General features: G+C 46.5%; 1 protein-coding gene and 1 long non-coding RNA gene across 3 annotated transcripts in view; one reads left to right on the top strand and one right to left on the bottom strand.

The window, feature by feature from the left end:
- Window positions 1-398: 398 nt before the first annotated feature.
- Window positions 399-14,604, bottom strand: EIF3D (eukaryotic translation initiation factor 3 subunit D). Of its 2 annotated transcripts, none has more exons than XM_036891023.2 (15): window positions 14,467-14,604; window positions 12,050-12,182; window positions 11,702-11,747; window positions 10,716-10,852; window positions 9,633-9,718; window positions 8,981-9,053; window positions 7,908-8,020; window positions 6,822-6,954; window positions 6,105-6,252; window positions 5,207-5,337; window positions 4,422-4,507; window positions 4,201-4,330; window positions 1,470-1,612; window positions 983-1,266; window positions 399-548 (listed from the first exon to the last, which is right to left on the bottom strand). In XM_036891023.2, the coding sequence occupies exons 2-15, from the start codon at window positions 12,170-12,172 to the stop codon at window positions 535-537; spliced, it is 1,647 nt and encodes a 548-aa protein (XP_036746918.1). In that variant the 5' UTR covers window positions 12,173-12,182; window positions 14,467-14,604; the 3' UTR covers window positions 399-534. The 2 variants fall into 2 exon arrangements, with proteins under 2 accessions (XP_036746918.1, XP_036746919.1); XM_036891024.2 differs by lacking the exon at window positions 14,467-14,604 and adding an exon at window positions 14,380-14,400.
- Window positions 14,605-14,621: 17 nt separating this feature from the next.
- Window positions 14,622-26,256, top strand: part of LOC118915338 (uncharacterized) — a 175,971-nt gene continuing 164,336 nt past the window's right edge. The window contains exon 1 of the long non-coding RNA XR_005026039.2: window positions 14,622-14,732. This is a non-coding gene — a long non-coding RNA (uncharacterized LOC118915338). The remainder of the gene's footprint in view (window positions 14,733-26,256) is intronic.

Here is a 26,256-nt window from a genome sequence, read left to right as displayed (position 1 = left end):
GGCAGTCTCCTTCACGAGCAACCCCACCTCAACCTTCAAGCACAGCCCTGCTTCACCTTTTCCTAGTGGCCTGTGGCTCTAAGAGCAGCAGCTGGGTCTGGCACACAGCCAGCAGGCACTCATGTTTGGGGAAATGGACTTCTTATGGGGACTCCATAAGGGGCCTCACAGTTGACAACACTCCCCTAGAAAGGATAATTTCAAGGGGTTCTAAGAGCAAAAAAAATCTAGGGCATTCACCCTCTAACCACGAATGTAAAACTAATAATGCTCAAGAACACGTGATGGGACCCAGATTATGAGCTCCAGCTAGAAACTGCTGTATCTCACCCTCCCTCTCCCAAGGCCTACTAGGTGCAGGAAGAAGGGCTGTCAATCATGTCAGCATGTGATGAAGGTAAGAGACTAAACAGAGTTAAACTTTATTCCATCTGTCAAACTTCAGAGAGCAAGAATCAGACAAATGTTCCACTAGGCATCCAAGGCCCTTCTAGGCTCAGTGGAATTACAAACTGCATCTCGTCTCCATATGGTTTAAGTTTCTTCCTCTGAAAGACAAAATGTTAGAGAAATGAGCTATGTTGAGCAGCTTATGATTTTCAACAATTTCACTCAGAAGTTAAAGCCTTTCAGACCTTCAGGGCTAATAGATGCTTCCTTTAGTCATCAGCTGGTGAAGCAGGGAAGAGCGAAGTCTGTGTAACTCACTTGGGGTATCTTTTCTCTGTCAGGTCACTGGCTAACATCAGGGATTCCTCGCCTTTCCGCGCCCAGCCCGACATACCTCTCTCCTCCCAACCCCTTTGTGTGACCTAAAGGCTCTTGAAGCAGCCCCTGGAGCAAAGGTGAATCCTACTCCCAAGTCACATCTCAGGGAACTCTGGGAAAGCTTTACATCAAGGTCAAAGGAGTGTGGCTCTAGAGCTTGGTCCCTAGCCAGCCTCAGCTCACTCTAGACTCTAGAAAGAAGCTCGCTACAAACCTTCTTCTTCCTCTTCCTCCTCCTCCTCCTCCTCATCGTCCTCATCAGAGCTGAAGGTGCCATCGGGTAGGCTGTAGACACGGATGACCTGCTTGTTGGGATCCTTGAGGATGAGGTACTTGCCCTCCTCCAGCTTCATGCAGATGTCGATGACGCAGCGCAGGATGCCCCAGGCATTCTCTACGCTCAGGTTGATCTGGCTGGCAAACTCATTAGGCTTGAACTGCTGGGTGCCCAGGATGACGTGGCGTGAGGAGTCTTTCACATGGTACCGGGACACGTAACTAGTTGAGGGAGAGGGTTATTGGTGGTGCGGGCAGGCCCACCCACAGAGACACACCACCACTTTGGGCCAAATGTCGGGTAAATGTTGACACCTGGCTTGGTTCTTTTCCCAAAAGAAGGGTGAAAATGCAAGCCCTCCTCTTTCTACCCACAGACCCCTCCTTTTGGAAGATGAGCTCACAGCTCCTGGACAGGATCTTACCCAAGCTTGAGGTACTCAGATCCAGCCAGCAGAGCACAGCAGGTCCATCGGGCCAACTTGTAGCTATTGTTCTTCAGCTCGGTGGCAATGACGGCCCCTCGCTGGGAGTCCAGCTTCTGACGCCAGTCAACGCCATTACAGTGCTGCGGAAGGGAAGCCCAGTTATGGGAGAAGAGGAGGGCTCCTACTGCCCAAGGTCTGGTACCTCCTCTGGCAGAGAAGGAACTCCTAGTGGCCCTGACTAGGAAGTGGGGGAGTCCACAGGTAAATGAGAGGTAAGGCTGTTCTCACTGCAGCAGCAGAGAGGCAGCCACACAGCAGGCACTCAGCAATTCCTCTTCATAAAAGAGTTCATCTAGACAAGAACACACACACACGTTAAAAATTAGAGTCAAACAGCAGAGACAAATGCTCATTATGTGTCATGTGGTAAAGAAGGGTTTCACAGAAAAGTGCAACAGCTAGCCAGGTGGAGATATTGGCAGAGGCTGGAGGTGGAGGCCCACAGGGGGCGAGGAGGTCTGAGACTGACTGTGTGTGTGTGTGTGTGTACACAAAGCAGAAAGAGACTCCAGAGATCATCTTTTCCAACCGCCTTTTATAGACATGGGAACTTGGACTCAGAGTAAAGCGGTTGAAAGTCACACGGCAGAGGTTCCCAAATTTTGTTGGTTCATAGCAACCTTAGGCCCAAATAAATACCAGAATTTCTTTTATTAAATAGTTCCAAACCACTCAGGAGTAATATTCTGGCAGACGTCCCTGTTTTCCCCTCAAAAATTAAAAATACCCTGCAGCACCCTTGTGAGTTTGCTGTGGCATCTTAAGAGTCTCTCCACAAAGCTGTGCTGCATCATGGCAGCACTGTTTTGGACAATTACGTTGCAGAGATAAACTAAACGGTGTGGGGAGGAGGAGGGAGTTAGGGAGGTCAGTTAGGAGACAAATACTAAATAACTGGCATAATGAACAGGGCCCTCAACTAGGGTGATGATGTCAGTGAGATCCAGAATGAAGTGAGCACAGACCGCAGCTGCTGGCAAAAGAGACGCGTGTGAAGGAGAGGGCGTCAGGATGTTCAAGGCTCGCGGCCTACCTGAACAGGAGGAAACCGATGGGCAGCCGGACCACAGGTAATGGGGAGGATGTGGGGCAAGGCATTTTGGCAGAAAAACAATGGAATGGGAGCCACAGATTGGAGGAATCATTTTTAGAATTCAAGGCTGAGGCTTGGGGTAGCAGAGTTTGAAGATGATTCCTAGGGGCCTTCGCCCTTGCATAACGCCCTTCCCTCGAGTAGGCAGCACCTGTGATTATGGTAAGTATCACCCCCATGATTATGTTACCTTTTATGTTAAAAGGGATTTTGCAAATGGAATTAGGGTCCCTCCAAATAGGGAGAGGAGACTTACTGGGTGGGCCTCACCTAACCATGAGTCTCTTAAATCTGGGTGTAGAGGTCAGACACAGAGGAAGTCAGAGATGTAAAGCATGGGAAGAATTTGATGTGCTGTTGCTGGTCTGAAGTTAGAGGGGACCATGTGGCAAGGAATGTGGGTAGCTTCTAGGAGCTGAGAGGTCCCAGCTGACAGCTGGCAAGAGACTGGGGGACTTAGTCCTGCAATGGCAAGGAACTGAATTCTGTCAACTAGAATGAGCTGGGAAGTGAATTTTCTTCCAGAACCTCCATTCATTTTAAGCCTCCAGGTGTCTATTAACTTGTCACAGAGCAAAAGGAAATGAACACATGGCTATATAAAGAATTACTGCAAAAAGAACAATATAGGGGACTGACCCTAAGAGAAGGCTCCACTGGGGGTCAGAAAGGAGGGCAGCCAGCAAAGGAAACACGTGGAGGGAATGGCGCAGGACTAGAGAAGTGTAGTAGCACGAGGGCAAAGCCAGAGAGACACAGTACCGAACACTGCAGGGAGACCAAGGTGGAAAGTCTAAGGAAAGACCATCGGCTCGGTTCACAGCAAACATGCCAGTGTGTTCTTTCAGTAGGTGACAGAGGCTCGGGAACAGTTGGAGGTGAGAATCAGTAGCATTAAATGTTAATCCCTTGGCTGTACAGGCAGTAAAGTGCAGCGGCCCACATACTCCATCTCATCAGACCCTCATTCAACAAAGGCCTGACTTCAAAGCTATCCTTCCCACTGAAGAGCCTTTATTTTGCACAGTAGCACCAGGAGCAGGGGCGCCCACTTCATACTGAGGCACGAGCCTGGGCATGATGAAGGTTCTGACGACCAGCATGGAGCATCAACATGACAAAGAAATGGAAAGTGGAAAAACAAAGGAAGCAGTTTTTTCACCAAGGTTACTGAAGAGTCAAATCTGAGCTAATCACAGAATCTCTGAGTGAAAGAACAGGTCAAAAAGAAGAGCTGCCAGGCTTATAGGAAACCTGAGGAGAGACCGCAATCAGGTGCTGGCAGAGCAGAGGCCACCCGGGGTCAGAAGGGAACAGAGGAAAAGAGTCCTGGAAGAAGGTAGCTTTACTGGTTCCTATGTGCAGAACAGGCAGAAAAGTTCCTTCAACTTCACACACACACACAACCATCTCTTTCTCAAGGAGGAACTTAGTAGATGAAAAATTCAGAAGACTAGCTCTGTAAGTACTGCAAGGGGAAAGGAAACCAAGGAGCACAAATGCCTGGCCTGTCAACACGCCCTGCAGGGGACTCAAATGCGGTCCCCAACCAAGGGTGATGCAGGCGCGCCTCACCCGGGAATCCCACTCGTTGAGGGTCTTGATGTTGATGAAGGACACCTCCCCATTGGCTCCGGTCATGACACCGTCGTGCTCACAACGGACAATAAGGTCGATATCATCTCCAAGCTTCCACCTGCGGTAACTGCAATGAAGGAGGAACTCATCTGGTCACCCGGGATCCTGAGCTGCAGACACAGCACCCACACAGGATAGGGTCACCAGAGGTGACATACCGGTATGCAACAGAAGCGATTTCATTCTTATCCATATCGTCCTCCACAAATGGGTTTGGGTTGGGGAAGTTATATCTTTCTTTCCCCTGCAAAATGACAGAGGTGTCATGAGACAGTGATCACTTGTCGCCAGACCCCACATCTCTGCTTAGTTACAGGCTTCTGGAGCCTTTGAAGGGGATCTATGCTCAACATGTGCTGAATGCCTATTTATCCCTCCCGACTGACCACAAGCAAGCTCCCCATGAATCACAATAGATACAACAGCTAGCTTTTACTGGGCGTTTACACGCATGGACGGTGTGTTTCACATATCAAATTTAATTAGCAACTGTGCCCTTCTCTCCGTTTTTCTCCATAGCACACACCCCCATTTGTCACAATTTATATTTAAGGCTTATTGTTTTTCTTCCCCCATTATAAAGAAGTCTTCTAAGGGCAGGAATTCGCTCACTGCTGTGTCCCCAGCAACTTACTAGTTTAATTGTATACAACAGTGTTTTTATTAAATAATTCAGGGAGTCTTCACAATGTGTCCGTGTGAAACAAGTATTAGTATTCTGACTGTAAAAAGAAATATGCCTGACACCACAAAGCTATACAGTCGGGGGGGCCTGAGGTTCCAAGTCAGGCCTCAAAGCCCAAAGCTTGGAACTCCTCTGTGACAGGAAGGAACCCCAACTCCTGCTCAACCCAACAACCCAGACCCTACCACAAAGCAGATGCTCAATGAACAGTAGCTGATGAGCTACGAAGTTGATGCCCAGACACTCTCACTTCCTCACCATTCTCAAGCACTGCTGGGAGAAGTTGTGGTTGATGTAGGTTGCTTCCATGGCCAGGTTGCGGGGTGAGTTGAAGGAATTACCTTCATCTTGTGGGGGCTCGTTGGCAGTCTCGCTCACTGTCAGGAGGTCTGCAAAAGTGGCACATGGTCACTTGCCCACCAAACAGAATCACGGCACCTCAGGGAGATGTGGCCACCTAAACGACATAGGCCCTTCCTTCACAGAACCACCATCTACTAACATGGTCTCCCAAGTGTGGGACACAGAGGGGAGGAAGGCAGCACTCCTGGGTAGCCTGGGTAGCTTTAGACCCCATTTAACATTAAGCTCAATCACACTAAGAAAGTGAGCCCTTTTCAGTCTTTTTGGATTCCTCAAGAGAATGTTAGCTTTGTAACAAAGAAAAGGCCTTAGGCCTCAGGTGTGGAATATGATTACACTATTTCGTTTCACTGCTGTTTTTTTAGTGACCTGTTTTTCATGCATGGTATGTGTGCTTATACATGTATGTATAATGTATGTATATAGTATAAAACATACACATATGTATTTTTCCCTTTGAAGTAATAAACACACTGAAGTAAAAAAAGGCGTTAAAGAAAAATACCACCGAAGTACTGAAGATAGTAAGGAGAGAAGACAGAGAAGTCAGGGAAGTGCTAGTCAAATGCCCACCGTTTGGAAGCACTCACTGGGGCTCCTGAGGACTCAAAGCGGCCGCCTCCAGGAGGCAGTGCAGTGATGGTCCCTCCTCATGTGCCTGAGCAGGCTGGGAGCCGTACAGCCCCAGCTGTCAATGCCCAGATTGGGACAGACCGTTCTTTAACCACTCTTTAGCTGCTCTGGAACAACAAAACCCCCACTGTGTTTATGATGATCCCTCTAGGTTTCTTACCAAAGTCAGAGTTGTCCCTCTTGTCAAAGAAGAGCTTGGACCCGACTCTCTGGACAACAATGTCCCAGGAATACACGGAGCGGGTGCAGCTCATCAGTGTGGCAAGAATGGCATCGGTGGCAAACACATTCCCCTGAGTTTTTGCCAGCTGCCAAGAGGGCAGACAGAGAAAGATGTAAGGATACTGAGGTCTGGCTGTCTATTCACTCGGAGCACAGGACTCCTCTGTAAGGACTCTGACACCTACAGTTACACGTACGCACACACCTCCAGCTGTCGAGGATGGCTGCAGTACATCAGCCAGCAAGCTTCTGCTGGCTGTCATCACCCTGAGGCGTGCGGAACTGCAGTTCATGAACACTCGTCACGTTCCAGGAGGGCACTTCACAGTGCCCTCCTCCTCACCCCAGGGGCACATGCCAAGTACAGTTACCCCATCTTGTAGATGAGAACACTAAGATCCCAGAGGTAAAGCTAGGAAGCACGGTAGAGCTGGTTTAGAGTCCAGCTCTGCTTATTAACACCAACATTTATGGTCGAGCCAGCAAACTGCCTTCGTTATCAGCTAATCCTAAATCTGATTCAGAAGACTCTCATCTAAAGGGGTTCCCAAGGCCCAGTGCATTTATGTATCCCCACGCCCTCTGTTCTGAGGTCTCAGCTGTGGATGCTGGCAGCATTCCTAATGGGGCAACGGCAGCAGAAGAGGGCGCACACCTTTCGGATGACAGGGTCGTCTGTGGTGGTGACGGTGTGGAAGATGCGCTTGATGCTCCGCAGGGGCTTCTCGCTTCTCGTGGTGATGCGGTCAAAGGCTTTATCGTAGTATTCTAGGGCCCCACAACATTCGCTGAGGGAGGGTGAGCAGGACGTGAAAAGTACAGGGGAAGAAGATCACCTACTTTTCCTTTTAAGCTATGGAATCTCAAGTCTTATCCAGAAGTCTAGTATTAAGAGAGATGAAAACATCCTGACTAGAACAGGAATGATGGACTCTCAGTGTTCGCTCAGGTCCCTGTACCCTAGGCTCCTGATGTGCTCCACAGAACTGCACGAACACAACTGTTTCAGCTCAGTCTCATTTTAAAGACGGAGATTGAGGCCACGACAGGGAAATGAGCAGTTAGAGGCATCTAGGTGCATGGCATTCGGGCCTGGTGCTAGCTCTGAACCGTGTCATTCCCACCTACTTGTCCAGAGGTTAAGGAGCTCTTTGGAATTGTCAGGAAAAGCTGTGCTTCTCCTGAAGAACTGTTGTGTTTCTCTTTCTGCCAAAATTAACTATATAACTTAATTTTCTCTTTTGATCAAGATTCCAGGAAGATCAAAGAAATCTGAAGTTTGCTATCAGAAGATTTCTGTTTTCTTCCTCTTCTCTTTCTGCCAAAAAGAGCTACATAATTTTATTTCTCTTTTGCTTGTGATGCCAAGAAGTTGAAATAAATCTGACATTTATCAGTAAACTACTGCTAGCCCTCCCTTGGCCTTAGTTTTTTTTAAACATACCTGTTAATCTTCTTTTTTTAATTTTTTAATTTTTTATTAAGGTACGATTGGTATACACTCTTATGAAGGTTTCACATGAAAAAACAATGTGGTCACTACATTTACCCATATTATCAAGTCCCCACCCTTACCCCAATGCAGTCACTGTCCATCAGTGCACACCTGTTAATCTTACGTGATGTCTTCTGAGTAAGTGGCTTCAAATCCTTTTTGGAAATACCAAGGCTTAGGGAAACCCTCACCACCAGCTGGTTTGCACACACAAGAGCCTAGTGGAAGATATAAATTGCCACTTACATGTCCTGTGGCTCTGACACTTCCAAGTAGCGCATCTTCATTAACTGAGGGAAGTCCATTTCCTCTTTCACCTCCCAGTCACTTCGAACTTCAACTGAAGAGTCTCGGGGTTTCTGTAGTGGAAAATCATTGGAGGCAAAAGATTACAATCAGTGCAAAACTTAAGCAAAAGGCAGGCTAACACTATGATGGGCTTTTTTAATTCAGTAAATATATCTGGAACATTTACTACATCCTGGCTGTTTTTGTTTTTGACACAGAATCCCTAACTCTTAGGAGCTGACAATCCAGAAGAGGACTGAAGGGGCAAAGAGTTCAAAAACAAATGGGAATTTTAGGTAACTATGTCACCCGGGGAATGTTGTATCTTTATGTTTACATATTTTTGAGGGGCGGAAGGAAGCAGCTCCTTTATGTTTCTCTTAAGAGTATTAGCTATTTATTTTCGATACAGCATCATGTCCAGCAAAATATAACTTCCACAACTATAACTTTACTCATGCTCACGTGTCCTCTATTATCACAATGTCCATACAAACACTTGTACAGGAATGTTCATAGCAGCACTTTTCCTAATAGCAGAAAGTGTAGATAACCCAACTGTCCATCAACTGGTAAATAAACAAAATGAGGTACACTCACAAAACAAATTTGGCAATAAAAAGGAATGAAGTGCCTACCAACACATGCTACAATATGGATGAACCTTGAAAACATGATGCTGAGTGAAAGGAGCCAGTCACAAAAGATCACATATTGTATGTTTCCATTTATATGAAATGTCCAGAAAAGGCAAATCCAGAGACAGGAATATTTAGTGGTAGCCTAGGGCAGGGAAGTATAAGGCCTAACTACTAAGGAGTACTGAGTTTCTTTTAAGAACCATGACAATGTTCTGGAATTGACTATATAATGGCTATACAGTTCTGTGCAATACGTTGCAAACCAGTGAACTGTACACTTTAAATGGGTGAGTTTTGTAGTATGTGAATTACATCCCAATAAAGCTGTTAAAAAAACAAGCAACCAAACAAAATAGAATTTCTAGACAGAATTCTATATGGATACACTACCTGTGATTTTTGGTCCCATTTCTGCCTCACGCCAAACTGTTTCTGGAATTTTTTCTGTAGTCGTATGCGTTCTCTAGGAAGACAGGAAAAATTGTGCTTTTGGTGCAAAGTTCCAAGTCAATGGCCTTTTCAAGACAGAAGCTGCCACTGCCTTCAACTAAACCTCAACATCCCCACTGACTTCTCTGAACTATGGAAAAAGGGGGCTTAATGAAAAACAACAGACCAAAAGAGGTCAAAGAAGCTCAAGAAGAGGCATACTGCCCCCACTACTGACCAGCTCTGTTTTATTCAACTGGCAGCCCCAGCCTAGGCAGGGCTGTTACACATGTTGCTCCTGGGAGCTCACAGACCCAGGGTGGTGGGCTGTGCCACAGCAGGACTGAGCCTAGGCAAGCTGCAGAGCTCTCTCATCTGCCTTTGTTTCCCTTCTGCACACATGTCCATGGCAAGTAGTTTCCCACTTACGCTATCTGCCATAAACTGGCCCTTGGAGAATGATACCAAGGCTAAAATAGAGGCTTAACCAGTTTTAGGAAGGTGTTTTTTTTTCAATGTGGGGAAGGCAACCACTCTCCTGCTTTGGCCTAGTGATCTCAGGGTATGGTCAATCATGGAAGAATGATTTATTCTGGTAGGATGGGAATCTCACCTCTCTTTCTGCTTTGCACTCTTAGGCAGGGTCTGCAGGTTGAACTGCAACATATTCCGTCGATCCTTGTCTCTACGGAGGTTCCGCTGTGAATAAGGAGAAAACATCCATGTTAAAATCTTAAGATTAAGTTTACAATAGGGAGAATTTTTTTTTTTTTTTTACAACTTCTAAGAAGTGAGCATGAAAATAAAATCTTTATTTTCAGTTATTACCCACCAATAAGAGAAAGTAAGGTTCACAGTTTTAGCTCTTGACACAAAGTGAACTAGGAGGCAAATTTACATCCACCAGATACAACTAATGGACCAACTTTTTAAAGTTCAGACTATCTTGAAAGCTTGCAACATAACAGATATTGCTGTGTATTCTCTAGTGACAGAATGCTAGCAATGGCTGACAGTGAGTATAACTTGTGAAGTGTTTTTAATAGCAAGTGTTTTCTATATGTTGCTAGGAATCAAGAGCTTTATGAACACGTGACATGTCTGGAAATGAGATAAGATACTTGAAAGTCTAAACATATTGATTTAGGAGCACATATGTTGCAATCTCAAGAGGGGAGGTCTTTAGAGTAAGTTTAGGGTGCAAAACTCCAAGCTGTACATTTTACTACACAGAATCAAGTCTGGGGGTTTTAGTAGAGTAAGTACTTGGAATTAGCTTAGATGGATATTTACACTTTTTTTTTAATTGGAGGTTTACTGGCTCTTACTAGAATTACAGTTTGCCTCATTATACAATGTGATGTGGGCCGACTGGACCATCTTCTTAATAAAGGCTGCACACAGCAATTAAGTGAGGCAATAGGCACCTTTTAATCCAGCACAAACATCCCCTTTTAGCACAGAGGTATGCTGTCCCAGCCACTGACCAACACAAATCTAAAACTTTTAAAAGCATCCCTGGACTTAGTATAAGTTTACTTAGGCATAGTTAGCCAGTGAACAGCTACTGAAGAGTCACCACAAGACCTATGAGAACATGCTTTCCTCTCACTGGTACTCACAAAGTAGCACTTTTAGCAGGTGACAGCCAACTGTAATAGTCCCAACATGGTCAGATTGCTGGCTCTTGGCCTACCTGTGCAAACCGCATCCGGTTCCGCTGGTAGGCAGTCTTCTGTGTGCGTGCTGTATCCACCAGTTGGAAACTAGTTTCATCTTCCTCGTGGAAATAAGCATACTGACTTCCACCACCAAACTGAGAGGAGTACTTATCTGAAGGCAAAGTTGGCAGTGTATAGTAACTACCAGCTACAGACTTTACAAATACATACTTGTCTAAAGCTTTGCTTTGTGAAGTGTAGTCCTAGGACCCTTAGCCTTGGCCGAGAGCTTCTTAAACATCAAGACTGACACTCACCCCAGACCCAGTGAATCAGAATCAGCATTTTAACAAGATCCCCAGGTGATTTGTATGCACACTCAAGTTTGAAAAGCTCTGGTCTAAAGAATTAAGTCAAGACTGAGTCTGTGGAACTCAAGCCCATTTCACTCTCTGCCTATATCTACTGTAAGAATATAAGATTTACTTTTGTTTTAAAGGCAAATAATGGGACACACAGGTACCACTCAAGTTAAACACATCTAATAGGTGATGATATACTTTTCTACCAACCTCAGCCTCAGATAATCTTAATTTAATATTCCAGGTAGCCACTTCTAACAATCTCACCTGGTACAGAGAAAAAAAAAAAACCCATTTACTTCATCAGGATCTTAAAATCAGGGGTTGTAAACCCAGGTCGATTGACTGGCTTCACAGGTTCAGTAAATCCCAAGCAATGGCATGCATGTGTCAACACATCTATAAAAGGGCTCTTGGTCCCCAAAGGTGGGGGAAAAAAAATCTTACTATAATAGGTCAAACTTCTTCAATGCACAGTCTAAGTTTTGGGGCTATTTCCAAAAAATTGAGGTTAGTGTCCACATTCCAGAATATGCCTCTAAAAACTATGAACTATCATCGGTATTTTGTTCCCATTCTGAACACTTTCAGGAGGTTACTAGAAAAACTAACAAATCCTTCCAAGGCCTGATCCAGGCAGTCAGTCTGAGAACACTTACTCGTGTACCTCTTGTCTTGGTATGTGGCACCTGTCCAGTCTGCAACCTAGAAGACCAACAAGGGAAGACAGAGCACACAGATCATCAGGCAAGTTTCTGTTGACCCAGAAACCCCTGTAAGTGAAGACACAGTGCAGGAAAGCACCAGAAGGACTGGTTCACAAAGCTTCTGTAAGTGCCCAGCTCTCCCACGACTACTGTTAGTATCCAGAGGCTATAACCTTTCCCAGCTAGTGTCCCTGTAAGGAACACAGGAATTACGCTTTTCAGAGAATAAAACTGAAGTGAACTTGTAGAGAGTAGCAGCCACAGCTTAAAAGATTCAGATGCTTGCTGATAGGCAAGTACCTTTCCTAGTCGATCTCCTTTGCTGAATGGCTGGTAGGGCATATCCCGAAACTGCTCAGGAACCGCACAGGGACCCCAGCCAGAGGGGTTGTCCTGGATCACGGGTGTCATGAATTTTGCCATCTTCTAAAACCTTAAAAATACAAATAATGTGAGTAGCTTTCTGAAGAAAGTACAAAAAGCCTCCCCAAGGCAAGCTAAAACACAAACGGCAAAATTTAAAAAGCAACACACAAAATGGAACCTCGACTATTGAGCTACTACCAACTTAATGTTTTCTTGTAGGTAATATTGTGAATATTTAAGCCCAGAAGACTGATAAAAAAGTTGACTGTGTTTCACTGTATCATATGACACCTACTTTTTTTCAGTTTATATAATATCTTTGAAATGAAGCTGTATCTTATGCTTGATTGGGGTGTCATATCTTAATAGGAATTTTTTCTTTGTTATATAAAGTAATGGTGCTTCTTAAATTCAGTGGTGTCTCAGATTTGATGAAATGTAGTAACTCTTTTTCACAAGTAATAATCTCAAAAATACCTTCACCATGGCATACAATACTTAGCTTCCCTAAACCTCAGTCTTTTCATCTGTGAAATAAGATCCCTGTTTTATTTATATCGTAAGATCATTGTGAAAGACTTAGCAGTTACACATATGAAAATATTCACTGTAAATTGCCACACAATTGCTATTCAGTCTTTGGAAATACATTCACATACAGAATGCTGAGTAAAGAGTCCCTAAGTATATCCTGAAATTTGACCTCCTTTTCCAATTATTCCAGTTTTCTGTCATCAGTGCAAATCCTTACATAGAGCAAGTAGATACAGAATCAAGCAAAAGCTTGCCAGACACCTGAGGTCGCTATAAACCATAGGTCGTAAGTGGCCACACGTCAAATATTCATAATTATGAGTACCAGGCATTTTTCTTAGAGCTTGTCATGCATAAATTCAAAAAACCCTCCCAACACTCCTAAGATAGGGGTCAGTATTATTTCAGGTAAGAAAACTGAGGGACAGAGAAGTTAGGAAATTGCTCATACTTGCAATGCTAGTTGATGAAAAATTTGAACGCAGGCAGCCTGGCTCCAGAGTCCACACACTGCATAATGCTATCTACTTCTCTCAGGAGAGCCAACACCAGGAGCTCCAGAGCTACCTGCCTGACTATTCCTATCAAAAATCTCTACACTTTTATTCACTGTAATCTTCAGAAGAAGATGAGTTCCCAGAGGAAAACTCATTACATCAGTATTTCTGGAGGCAGGAGAGCAATGAAAAAGCACAGGTATGAATTGAACTTGGTAACTCTTCTCAGTGCCCCACGATGGGGAGACTAAGGTTTCTTACAGAGGTGACACTGGTGACAGCAACAGGGAATGAACCTGAGGCTTCATCCTCAAGCTTTAAACTTAAGCTATACGACAGCAGGAGGACTGAAGGAAGGGTGGCAGTCTCAAAACAATTCACGTTAAGTACTTACGGAGGTCTTACTATGTGTGCAACACCATGCTAGATGAGTTAACACCACTAACTCCCCCATACACCCATTCTAGTGATAAAAATTTGGAGCTCAACGAAATCAAGCATTTTTTTTCAAAATAGATTTGATTTCCAGATTTGTCCAGCATTCTTCGGTTATTGAGAACTGGGGTTTTAGACCACCCCTAATAACAACAACATTTCAAGACACGCTGTTAAAAAATCTAGTGTTTTGTCAGAGCTCAAGAAGGAATGAGACCAAAGGCTTGACAAGCATTTCTCCAGGGGTTAGGAGGAAGTCCCTAGGCTTCAATGTATGCAAAATAAGAGTGAGAATGGAAGAGTAGGTGCAACAGCCATTCAGTTAAACTGGAGTGACAGCTCTACGAGCAACAGGGGCAGGATGGGCGGAACCAACAGAGCAGGCAGAAGGGCTGGCCCGCCCCGGTACCGTGTAGATTATCGGGGCCTAACAGATCGTACGCCATCAAGCCCCTGGGGGAGAGGGTTTCCGATCACAGATCAAATCCACTCCATCCACGCCTTCTGCTTCACAGAAAAGTGAAGGAAACCTCTGGACCGATCGAAATCATCCGAGCAGGGCCGAACACCTCTCAGTTTAGCGCCCCTAATACCTCACTCACAGAAACTCAAGGGAACCTTCGGTCACTTTAGAAACCCTGAAACCCAGGTGGTTAAATGGTATTATTAAAGTCGACCAGCCCTTGGCCCACCCAACAGGGCCGTGCCGCGCATAGGCAGTGTGCCGGACCTGGGGCGCCCAAAGGCGGCTTCTTGACCCTCCCAGCGAAGAGACAGCGGCGGCCGGAGGGGACGTACTGGGTCTCTTCCGGGAGGCCCCGAAGGCCGCGCCAAGCCGACGCCGGCTCCGGAGGTCCGCGGAACCATGCGGAACACTTTACTTACCTGCCACGGCCTCGGCCAGCCGCGATGGCGACAGATGGACCCGGCCGACGACCGCGCAGACCGCGGCTCTCTCAGCTACGGGGAAAAGGAGGAAAGGCGCGCGCGCCGAAGCCGTAAACACGACGGCGCTGTCGTAAACTGCTCGCCAGCTTCCTCCGGGTTCGGCGGCAGAACGCGCGAGTCGTAAAGCGAAGACACATCCGGAAATTCGTCACCGCTCTTGGCGTGGTGTCCTCAGTAGTCTCTGAGGCGCCAAGACAGTAGAGGTATTTACAGTTACGTCACGGTCGCATCCGGCGACGTCCCGAAAGGGCGCCCGCGTAATCCAAATTTGAGGCGCGGAGCGGCTGATAGTCTTGTGTCCCACAGTGCTTCACGGGACGCTTCGGCCCCTCTGTAGCGCACGATGACCCGGGGCCCCTGCCCTCTAGCCTTTCGTGTGGTTCGATTCCCACAGCCCAGCGGGAGCTGAGAGTCCGTGGCAGAGTTTATTGTTACCCCGCCTTTCTTCTACAATATCGGAATTTGAGGCCCAGAGGTGTAGTGACCTGAGTAGTTTAGGGGGGTTGCCGCCGGAATTCAAACCATATTTACACATTTTTCAAGCTCTGTTGTGCGACGAAGATTTCTGGAGCGCTTATGTGAAAAATGCAGATTCCGGTTTCACTTAGATTGTTACTCAAGTATGTTTAAGCTGGAGCCCAGGAATCTGCATTTTAATTAGCACCTGATTCCGAAGTGGCAACAATGGGCAACAGTGCTGTTCTTAACGCAGCTCTTCACTCGCGGAGTTTGAGAATTTTTACTGGGGGATGGCAAAACGTTGAAAGACGCTGAAGGCATTTCATTCAAACTCAAGGTATTTTTCTACTTGGTCTCCTAGGTTTCCTTATCAGTCTCCCAGTGTGTCTCCTTTATTAGAAAATGTACCTGCTCTTACACCTGATACCTACTCTTGGCTCTCCCACTTCTAGCTGTGTAGCCCACACATCTTGGGGCCTTAGTTCCCATATCTGTATATTGGAGATAATAAGATAATAATTGGGTGCTGTGAAAGTAAAAGTAAATGTATGTCAAAATACTTAGTAATTTCACTTACCAGTTGGGTGGACTTGGACAGGTTATTTGATTTCTCTAAAGCTGCTTACTCATCTGTGAAATGAAAATGTTAATAGCATCTGTTTCCATAAATTCTTTCCCAGTCTACTCATTTTCCATCTTTCCTAGTTTTTGTTAGTGGTACCTGGTGAATGGTGCTCAGCGCAAAACCTTGTAGTTAACCGTTGGTAGTTATTTGCCCTTTCCTCCCACTAAGTCCTCTTTATTCTACTTAGAAAATACATGTTGAATGCTACCACATTTCTCCACCATCTCTAGCCTCATGTTTGGACTCCCAAGTTTCCACTCTTGTTCCTCAAGGATTCCATCTCTGTATGGCCATCAAACCAATCTGTTCACATCTTCTAGCAGCTTCTCATGTGATTAGAGTGAAATATGAATGTCTTTCCATGTCCTGTCTGGTCCCTAGTTACATTTCACCTTTATATCCTGCCATTCTATACTTGCTTTGCTCTAGCTGCCATGGTCTCTTTTTCTCTCTCTAATACATCAACCTCATTTCCATTTCAGCAGGGTCTCTGCACTTTCTGTTCTTTCTGCCTGGCATCCTTTTCCCCAGGGATTTACCCCTGGCTGGCTTAGTCCCATTGTCCATGTCTCTGCTCAGGAGTTACCTCACCAAGATCTTCTCTGAACACCATTCCTAAAACTGTCTCCTCCCTCCAGCCCTCCTTGCCCTCTTCTCTGATTTGTTTTCTTCATAGTTCTCATCACACTCTGAAATATTTTTTGTTTCCCTGTTTAGGCTCTGCCTCTGCCTGTAGAGTGTAAGCTCCATGAAAGTAGGGGCTTTGTCTGACTTTCCTAGAACAGTGCCTGCTAATACATTTTTGTTGAATTGTTGAATGGATAGTTTTGTGAATTACATGAGAAAAAGAATGAATTTAGTACATTGGGAAGATAGATAAGCACCCCATTAATTTTAGTGTAATTAAGATCAGTATTGATTCTAATATGCTCTACAATACAAGGGGAGGTATATTTTTGCTGAATTGCTTGAACCATGTCTTTTTTTTTTTTTTGCTGTGAGTCCCCAGGCCATCTGCTGCAGTCTTTCTTTCATGTCAGAGTTTAATCATTTTTCCCACATTTGGTCTGGACCCCCCTGCCCAGCCCAGATGGAGGGTTTGGAGTGCCCTGTCTCATTCTCAGTAGTGGGTCCCTGGGCTTGAGTGGGAGGTCTTGCCTTCATCCTTCTTCCCAACTGATGCCCCTGCTGCCTCTTTCTGTTTATGCCATTGTGCATTCTCCACAAACAGCTGGAATGACCTTCCTTTACTTTATATCAGAGCATGTGCTACCTCCCATTTAACCTCCTTAAAATCCTGAGGACACAATCTCATACTCTGTTCATGGTCTGCAAGTTTCTAAATAATGGCTTCCCAGTGGCAGCTTCTCTTTCTGGGTCATACACAGGTTCATTACTACCTTGAGACCTTTCACCTGCAGTTCTCTGGTGCCTGAAATGCAGCTCCCCTAGATCTTCATGAGCCTGTGTCCTCATTAAAACAGGCTTTTCCTGACCACCCCTCTGAGCAGCCTTACCTGGTCCTCACTCTTGCTGACCATGTGTCTGATACTATTCCAAGTGCTTACATTAACCCTTTTAATTCTCACCACAGCCTTGTCATGTGGAGGCTGTTATTCTTCCTGTTTTACAGATGAAGGTGTGGTGGCACGGAGACATGCTCTAGGCTGAGCAATGTGTAGTGAAGCTGGGTTTTAAATTTAGGAAGCAGCCTGGCTTCTGCTCTTTTGTGTATCCCATTAGTGTTTTCCTGTTGACTAACGTTTCCTTCTGTTAAAATTATCCTGTTTATTTGTATGCTTATATCTTGTCTCCTCATTAGAACATAAACCTCAGGAGAGGTGGAATCTTACATGTCTTGTTCACTGTTGTATCTCCAGCTATTAGGATTAACACATGGTTGGTGTTTGGAAAATATTTTTTGGGTGAACAGGTGATCTCTGAGAACAGTTGCAGGTATGGCCAGTCCCTCTTCCAGTTGCACAAACGACATCTCCTTGTGTGCCTTCTGAGAACCACCACAGACATTATCACCCCATTTTATAGATAAAACCGAGCTGCACTGAGGAGGCATGTTCTCCCAGTCAGCAAGCTGGTAAAGGTGCAATTGGAATGGGAAGCCGGGGGTGCTTGAAACCAAAGCTGGCACTCAGACACAATTTCAATCCATAAAAGCTCTGAAAACCAAAAGCTTTTCCATAAGTTGGGGCGAACAATAGCAAACCTGATGTGAATTGGATGTGAGGTTATTTATAGTCTTTATTTTATCCCACTTAGTATGAGCATTTACACATTTTGCTATGGAAAAGTCAAAGGGTTTATAGAATACTATCCTAGAGCTCACTGGGCATAATATATAACATGGTAGATCTACTGTCAAACTTTTCTAAAATCCAGGGAATTCTGTTATCAAACACATCAAGTCCCCAGGGTTTCAGATGAGGAACTGTGGACTTGTACCATACTTTTCTGTTTCAGCGATGCAGAGATCGTTAGCCCCATTTTACAGATGAGAAAGACGAGGGTAGAGGCTTTGGTGCCTCGGGCAGACTCGCTGGCACTGCAGCATTTTATCAACCTGTTGGAGGGTGTGCCAGTAGGAAGGTAAGCCTCTGAGTCATCAGCCCACCCCAACTGTCCCGAGAGCCTTGTCACCCTAGCAAATGTTTAAAAATAGAGAACCTGGAAGGATTAAAGCCCCAAAGGATGCTTCAAGTCCCCCGGAAGAAAGGGAGGCTTGCTGTACATTCTGATGGTTGGCATTCAAATATATTTTTTTATCTCAGCTGGATGTACACTCACCCATCACAGGATCAGTTCTCAGAATAGAGAGATACCTGTTGAATTATCCACTCCACTTCCTGCCTCATGTGGGCATCTCTCCAAGTGCTGAGCCATGCACTTCTCTGCCATGGCCTGAGATATATCAGGATTTGCAGCCCTGGTGACAGGAGACAAAATAGACTCCTATTTCCTTTGGAGCTATTTAGCTAGTTTAGAGAGGGCTTCACTGTTTCAGGGGATGAGCAATAACCAGGCCTCTCCTTGCTCCTGTCCGCACTGTACTTTGGGTGGTGTCCTGGGGACAAAGGTAAATGCTGATTTTGGCTTGGTCTGGCTCTCTAGTCATGGGCTAATAGGTGCCCTTCCCTGAATGTCAGGTCTTACTTTCTTCAGTACATGTGTTGTTCTCTGTGCCACATGCCCTGGCTCCTACTCTCCTTAGGACTGGGAACTATGCCTGGCAGGTGTCTTGAGAGCCTTGTTGGGGGCCAGGTGATTGCAAGTGGTATTTAAGGGGGTCTCATGGGGCAGTATGGTATCACGGCAATCCAAGCAGACATCCGTGGAGACAGACTGCCTGAATTTGAATCCTAGGTTAGCACTAGCCATGCGACCTTGGGTAAGCCACGTGACTGTCTGAGCCTTGGCTTTCTCATCTGTAAACTGGACAGAATCAGAGGGCGTAGGTAGTGAGAATTGAGTCGGATAAAATGTAAAGTGTTTAAAGCTGTGCCTGGCATGCAGTAAACCTTGAATCCTTGCCAGTTGGATTAGCATGGTCACCTGTGAAGGCTTTGACCAGGGACAAGATATTACATTTCAAAAGCAATTACTGGTCACTTGGGGGAATCCAGGCCCTGAGTTCCTCTCAGACGTCAGAGAGAAACCCAGTCATGCTCTCAAGTACACCAAAGTCTAGTGGGAAAGTAGGTGTGGCCGACCAGGGCTACAATATCCGTTGAGTGCTTAATGAAATATCGAGTCTACATTATAAAGCAGATTTCACATAAAAGTCCAGATTTTTTACTTCTGTTAAGATCTAGCCACACTGGTTAGCTTTCTCACATGATGATCAGCTGGTGCTGAATGGGTGCTGTCCCCTAGGCCAGAGCTTTCTGCTTTTCCACAGTCCCTACTCTTCCCTATTGCATCATACCTGACCTTCATGTTCGTGTATGTTTGCTGCCTTGTCCTCTGGGAATTTGCAGATAAATGACCATGTGATGCTGTGAGGGCTGCGAGAACACAGGGATAATAACTCAACCCTGGGCAGTCAGATAAAGCTTCCCAAGGGACATGAAGCCACAGCTGCTTCCTGGTAAAACCTGTGGGTGCTGCTGTATGGACGTGAACAGAGGGCACAAAGCCCTCTGAGCTGATTGGGTCTCTTCCATAAAGCAACCAAGGCTTAGAGGCTTGTATGAGGCCATATAGCCAGCTGATAGCACAATTAGGGCTAGAACCAGGACTGTCAATCAGAAATAGCTGTAGGCCTCAGGGGTCCACATTTTGTACTTTGGAATCTTGAACTTGAGTTTTTCTCTGCCCCCTACTTGCAAAAATGACCCTGGGTAAGTCATTCCACCTCCTTAAATCTCAGTTTCCTCATCTGTGAAGTAGAGTTAAGGATTCTGACCTCAAGGGAGTGTTCTGAGTCCAAATAATGAGAAAACAGGGAGACAGGCATAAGCTCAAAAGGACTCTAGACACGAGGGTCATTAGGATTGTTGAAAAATAGCCACCTTCTCCCAGCAGATTTGGCACCATTTGTTCAACATGCACCTTGGAGTGGACCTGTCCCCCTATCTGCTTTTGCCAGTGCCTTGCATGCAGGGCCTTTTTCCAGGCTTGGATGCAGGAAGGGAATGTTTTGGAATTCTCTGGCCTTGGCTGTGAACAGGACCCTGGGTGCAGAGCCCAAAGGCTCCCCTTTTCCAGGAGTCTCCAAGGTCAGAGGAGATGCTGAGATAGAGATGGGAAAGAAGCAGAATTTCCTAGGAAAAAACAGGAGAAAGGTCAATAATTCCTTTATTTTCTTTAAGACATTTACCACTGCGTATCAGGGATTTTACCTTTAAGTCCCTGTACAGTGGCTGGGATTATTGAGATGATAGAGCACTGTAGTCGACTGCCTCAGTGTGTGTGTGCTCAGTGTGTGTGTGTGTGTGTGTGTGTGTCTGAGCGCTGTAGTCGACTGTCTCAGTGTGTGTGTGTGTGTGTGTGTGTGTGTGTGTCCGACTGTCCTGAGTTCAAATCTTGGCTTTCCTTTTTATTAGTCGAGTGTCACTTTAGGAAAAATTTCAAACTTCGCCAAACCTCAGAGTCCTCATCACAAAATGGGTTTCTTGAAAGTACCTGTTTTATAGGGCTTTGTGGGAATGAGATGATACGGCAAAGGGTTTGGCATAGTGAGAAGCTCAATAAATGACAGCTGTTACTGTTATTGGAAATAGTAACAGTAACCACACATCTTGTTTGTACAGCAGTTTACTGTTTGTGAACTAGTTGTACTTTTCTTATCCCATTTGATCTTCACAGTAACTCTTTGAGGAAGTCAGGGCAGGGATTATGACCTCATTGTACAGATGAAGAAAATTGAAGCTGAGAGGGCACCAGTCTGCTCAAGGTCACACAGCCTGTGAATGGCAGAGCCAAGTTCAAGTCTTGTTAGATGAGGGATGAGCAGCGTCATTCACAGGCCCAGCCCAGACAGCCTGAAATTCAGCTGGGCTGCCCCTTGGGCACTCCAGTTCTCCCAAAGACCCCTTTTATAGAGAAAGAACCTGGAGTGTTGCTTCCAACCCTCATTGCACCTATTTATTCCCTGAGCCTGTATCACCTACAGGGGCAAAGAAATTTATCCTTTTCTGTGGTGTCAGAGCGACTTCCTTGCATTTGTCCTAAAACGTCTTCGAAGGGGTTCCCAGCAGCCCCCACTCGCCTGATCCCGGTATACCGGAAAGTCCGTGTGTTCTGAGTTCTGGCCGCACGATGGCGCTGCTCCCCAAAGCGTGAAAAGTCCTGACCACCGCATCAAATATCAATTAAACACCTACTGTGTGCAAATCACAGTCGTTGCTGAGGAGAGGACTTAAGTTATTTAATATTGTTTTGCTAAGGTATATAAGTAACAACAGCAATAACACTGGTGCAGGTTTTCATAGTTTATTGAACAATTTACATAGATTACCTGGTTCCATTTGCTAAATAATCCTGATACATTAGATGCGGTGGGTCTTTCCAACCCCATTTGAAGAGGAAATTGAGGCACAGAGAGGTGACAGGACCTGTGTACAGGCACAGCGTAGAGTGGCACGTGGTGGGTACTTAGTGAAATAGGTGGTGGATTGCATGGGGTAGACCAGGCTTCTGCTTCCTCTGTGCCAGTATTTGTTCATGAGCGCAGGGAGGATCTCATTTGTCTTTCTGTCCCTACTCCTAGTACAGTGCCTGGTCAAGGACTTCAGCAGACCTGTGAGGCAGGGAGAGGAGAGGCAAGGGGCCTCCGTGCAGGCTGCTCAGTCTCCCGAAGGAAGCTGCAGTGCCGAGTGGTGCGCCAGCTGCAGCTTCCTGGCCTGGAAGGCTCTCTGGGTGCACTCAGGCTGAGAGATGCAGCCTCTGGGTTGGAGTGGGGGAAGAGACTGCAAAGAGAGGTCGCTGCCTTCACGAGGCATGGGCGGGGCATGAGTGACTCACCATAATTTGGCCCCTGAAGGCCGCCCAGGTGGCTGAGGGGTCGGGAATGACTCATTCATTCATTCACTCATTTATTAATTCAACAAAGATTTTCTAAGTGTCTGATTCATGCTAAACACTAGAGATATAGAGATGAACAGCACAGCCCCTGTACTCCTGGAGCTTTCAGACCAGTGGGGGAGACAGGGTAAGTAGTGAACAGTATAGTTTGGTTGGTAGAATGGGCTAGAGGTGCAGCTGGAAAGACAGCAGAGCAGCCAGAACGGGGCCTTGAAAGCTATCCTGAGGACAGTGAATTGTGTCTCACAGTCATCAGGGAATATTTCAAGACTTTTAATCAGGAGCTGTGCCAAGCGCTGGGATCCAAAGTTGAACATTGTGATTCTTCTCATTAAGGAGCTCAGAGTTTTGCAGAGACTATGGACTGGGAGAGGACTGTCACTCACATTTACTCAGCCCTATTTGTCACATGCAGCACTAGTGCTTCCTGAGCATTGGCTTGTGACCTACCTTACAAGGCAGGTACTATTTTCATCCCCATTGTTTAATTTAGACCAGTAAACTGAGGCCTGGAGTGCTTAAGAAGTTGTCCAAGGTCATAGCATTAGTAATGATGGAGTCAGGACTTGTCTTTTTTTGCTTTTTAATGGTCACCTTTGATAAAGCTAATTTGTTAATTTTATAGATGTCTCATGCATGTGGTACAACATTCAGAAGGTGCCAGGTGAGGTTGCTCTCGCTTTCATGCCTGCTTCCAGCCCTCCCTCCCCAGAGGTGACCACTCTTACCAGTTTCTTGTAGAGATGGTCTATCCAGACTCAAGCACAAAAGGTTAGAAAAAACAAGTGCATGTTAATCATGAACTTGGGTTTTGGGAACAGCCTGCAGGGGAGTAAAATCTGGACTTTTTGTGAGCTTGAAGAGTGTTAATCTCTAAATTACAGTTTGAACAAGGGGCAGAAAATCTCAGAGGGGGGTTTAAGTGGGGGGCTGTGATGGTGCAGGGTTGACTCTGGGGGGAGTGTGGAGACAGGGAATGAGGACCAGTGGGCTCTGCAGAGAGGCTGGGTGGGGGCGAGGAGGGGAAGAGAGGCTGCAGAGGGGCAGCCACCACAGGCAGGTGTTTGGCAGGGCTGGCAGTTCAATGAGAGGGGAGAGGTGGCCTGTGGGGCTGTGACAGACCCTGTCTGAGTCCTCATGCTGATTCCTTGAACACTTCTAGCCCAACACTTCTCAGGGCCACACACTGGAACTGAGCCGCTGGCCCTGGCTGACCAAGGTCATGGACTCAGGTGTCCAGGAGGTCTGTCTGGCATGGCCAGTGGGGGGATTCTGGGCAAGTCATTTCCCTCTCCAGGCTTCAATGCCAGTCAGTGATTCACAGAGGTTCATTGCCCTGTTCTCCACTGTAGGGGAAAAGGCAGGGTGGTGGGGAGTGGCATGGCTTGGGAGAGGCCCAGGCTGGAATGGCTGGGGTCTCCGGAATCCTTCTCCAGAGGTTTCCAGGCTGCATCTGAACGATGCAGTGTGCAGTGAACAAAGCTCTCCTGGACAGGGTGGGGAGCCTGTATACAGAGCTAATATGATAGGTTATCTCTAATATGTGTGTAGTACATATTATTTTGTTTGGCTGTTGCCTCCTCTTGTTTTGAAACCAATTTTCAAAATAATGAGTGGGTTTCCTGGTATCCTCCTGTTCTTTCTGATGCTCAAATGTCCTCATCTCCAGCCCATGGGCGCCCCTTCAGGTTGGACGCTGAACCTTGTGACCCAGCCCCCATAGTCTTTGATGACTTCCTAGCCTTCTGGAAGAACAAGATGTTCCAGACTCATCTTGTACTTTCCCTTCCCAAGTCTTGGATCAGCCATTTGTCTAAGAAGCCCTGGTTTCCTTCCATGAGAAGTGCTATTTGGAGGCCACAGTCCTGGCTGGGAGTTGGAGGGAAGCAGCAGGCTCTGAGGGAAGGGCCCTCTGTCGGGGCAGCCGCTGAGCTCTGGTGACCTTGAACAAGTTTCTCCACCTCCCCAGGAGAAGGGCGATTAGAGGACCAGTTGAATCCTTTCCAGACTTGTCTGAGGCCAAGAATAAGACATGGGAAATACTCATGCTGTGGGCCCCAGGGCTGCAATGGCACAGTGGAAGCCCATGAGCCTGGATTCGAGCCCCAGCTCTGCCCCTGTGTGTCTGAATGACCCCGAGCATTTACCCTCTCTGAGACCGAGGGACCTCATCTGTGAGATGGGGATAAGAGCGGCCACCTCCCAGGACATTCATGAGGATTCTGTGAGGCAGCACTTGTAGATTTCTGATGCATCTTGCCTAGAGCAGGTGCTCAATGGATGGGAGTTCTGTTTCTTCTCTTCTCAATCATGTGATTTCAGCACCCCAAGAGGAGAGGACCAGATTACTGGGTGGTTTAGGAGAAGGGAAGAGAGTTGGCTAGGGAAGAGGAAGAAATGGGAAATAGAAATCCATGGACAAAGAAAGGGGAGGAGAGGTTAACTCGAAGCAGGGAAAACGATTTTAATTGTCAGATCTGTACAACAAAGAAAGGCTCTCTGTGCTTGGAGGGGTGCAAGTAGAGGCTGGTGGACCATACGTCAGAGAGATGGTTTTGTGAGGACTCTGCATTGGCCAGGACGTTGATTTATTCACTCAGCAAACTTTTGGAGATGGCTGTCCTCGTGTGGCCCTGTGATGGGACGGGATGCCAAGGTAAATGAGACACCATCCCCGGTCCAGGGAGCTTCCAGTCCAGGGAATGAACTGATCTCTAAAGTCCTGTCTACTCTGTGGTTCTGTGATTTCAAGCATCCAAGCTTCGGAGGGAGTTGGCTGGGGATTTTCAGTGAGCACCCTTTGGTATCGATCCACTGGAGCTGAAGCTGGCTGGGGAGCGGCAGGAGGAGGACTCTGCAGTGTCATTAGTGCGGAGGACACGCTGTAATCTGTCAGTGTCACCCTGGCCGCAGCTGGCGGGGGAGCCCTCCCGGCTTTCCCGGCAGCCACTGAGCACACAGCTTGTACAGCACCCTCCCCGCCCATCCATCTGTCCCTATAGGAGGGAGAACGTGGGTGTTCACTCTTTCTGTTTCTCCTGGCGTGAGCCCTCTGCCCCAGTCACACCGATTTATTCAGTGTTGTCCAAACAGTTGGATGATCCTACCTCTGTGCCTTCAGTTACCAGATTTCCTTCCCAGCTGTGGTTACTGTAGCTACATCCAGTCATACTTCCATTGTCCTACCGTCTAAAAATCCATCCGTTTTCCCATTTATCCAACCAACTGTCCGTACAATCATCCATCTAGATGCCCATCCATCCACTCACTCTCCATCCATTCAACTTTGCAATTCAGTCCAGTTCAATTCAGCTTAACTCAGTTCAGTTCAATTCAATTCACTTTCAGTTCCTAAGATTACTAGGCCTGCCATGTGCCAAGCAAGTGGTAAATGAGTTATGTCTCTGCTGTCAAGGAGCACGTGGGTAGAATTCTCCTCAGCCTTCGTGACCAGCTTTAAGTCTCACCTTTGTTAACCGTTTGCCAGTCCCTTCAGCAGAAGCCGGTGACTCTAGAGGACTGTCTTGTGGAAGAATGTCTAGCCTGGTTTTCACAGCCTCCCTAAGACCGAGCTCAGACTACAAGAGTGGCACAGTGTGAGAAGAAGGGGAACGTGGGACCAGGGGCCAGGATTTCGGCTTCGTGGAGGGAGGACCTCCATTCAGCTGAGAGCGCTCTGGCCGGCTGAGTGGGTGTGTCCTGCGGGATGGAGGTAAAGAAAAGGGGGTCAGGAGGCCACTGTTGAGGAAGTGGCTTATACGGGGGTGAAGACAGGAGCTCTGGAGCCACTAGACTGCTTCACTTACTGTCCCCTCTCCACCACATTCCTGTGGTGTGACCTTGGGCACAGATCTTAATCTCTCTGGACCTCATTTTCTCCTTTGTAAAATGGGGATAATAATAGGATCTATCTCATGATGTTGCTGTTACCATTAAAATGGAAAGTACTTAAATTAATGCCCAACACGAAGGGAAAGTTCAACAGATTCTAGCTATTATTACTTTTCATTGAGTACGAGGTACACCCAGACACTGTGCTAGGTGCCTCCACAGTGTCTCCTTGCAGCATCACAGCTGCTAATCCTATGAGGGATTATTAGGCC

The sequence above is a fragment of the Manis pentadactyla genome, chromosome 10 (assembly GCF_030020395.1).
Source record: "Manis pentadactyla isolate mManPen7 chromosome 10, mManPen7.hap1, whole genome shotgun sequence".
In the NCBI taxonomy this organism is placed as follows: Eukaryota; Metazoa; Chordata; class Mammalia; order Pholidota; family Manidae; genus Manis; species Manis pentadactyla.
This window is presented reverse-complemented; position numbering and strand designations above follow the sequence as displayed.

What these genes read in the sequence shown, in the direction of transcription:
- EIF3D (XM_036891023.2), bottom strand. Translation starts at nt 12,172, where the DNA reads ATGGCAAAATTCATGACACCCGTGATCCAGGACAACCCCTCTGGCTGG. An exon ending in ACCGGATGCGGTTTGCACAG is followed by an intron (nt 9,719 to 10,715) that starts GTAGGCCAAGAG and finishes CCTTATTCACAG; the next exon opens with CGGAACCTCCGTAGAGACAA. An exon ending in AGTGCAAAGCAGAAAGAGAG is followed by an intron (nt 9,054 to 9,632) that starts GTGAGATTCCCA and finishes CTGTCTTCCTAG; the next exon opens with AGAACGCATACGACTACAGA.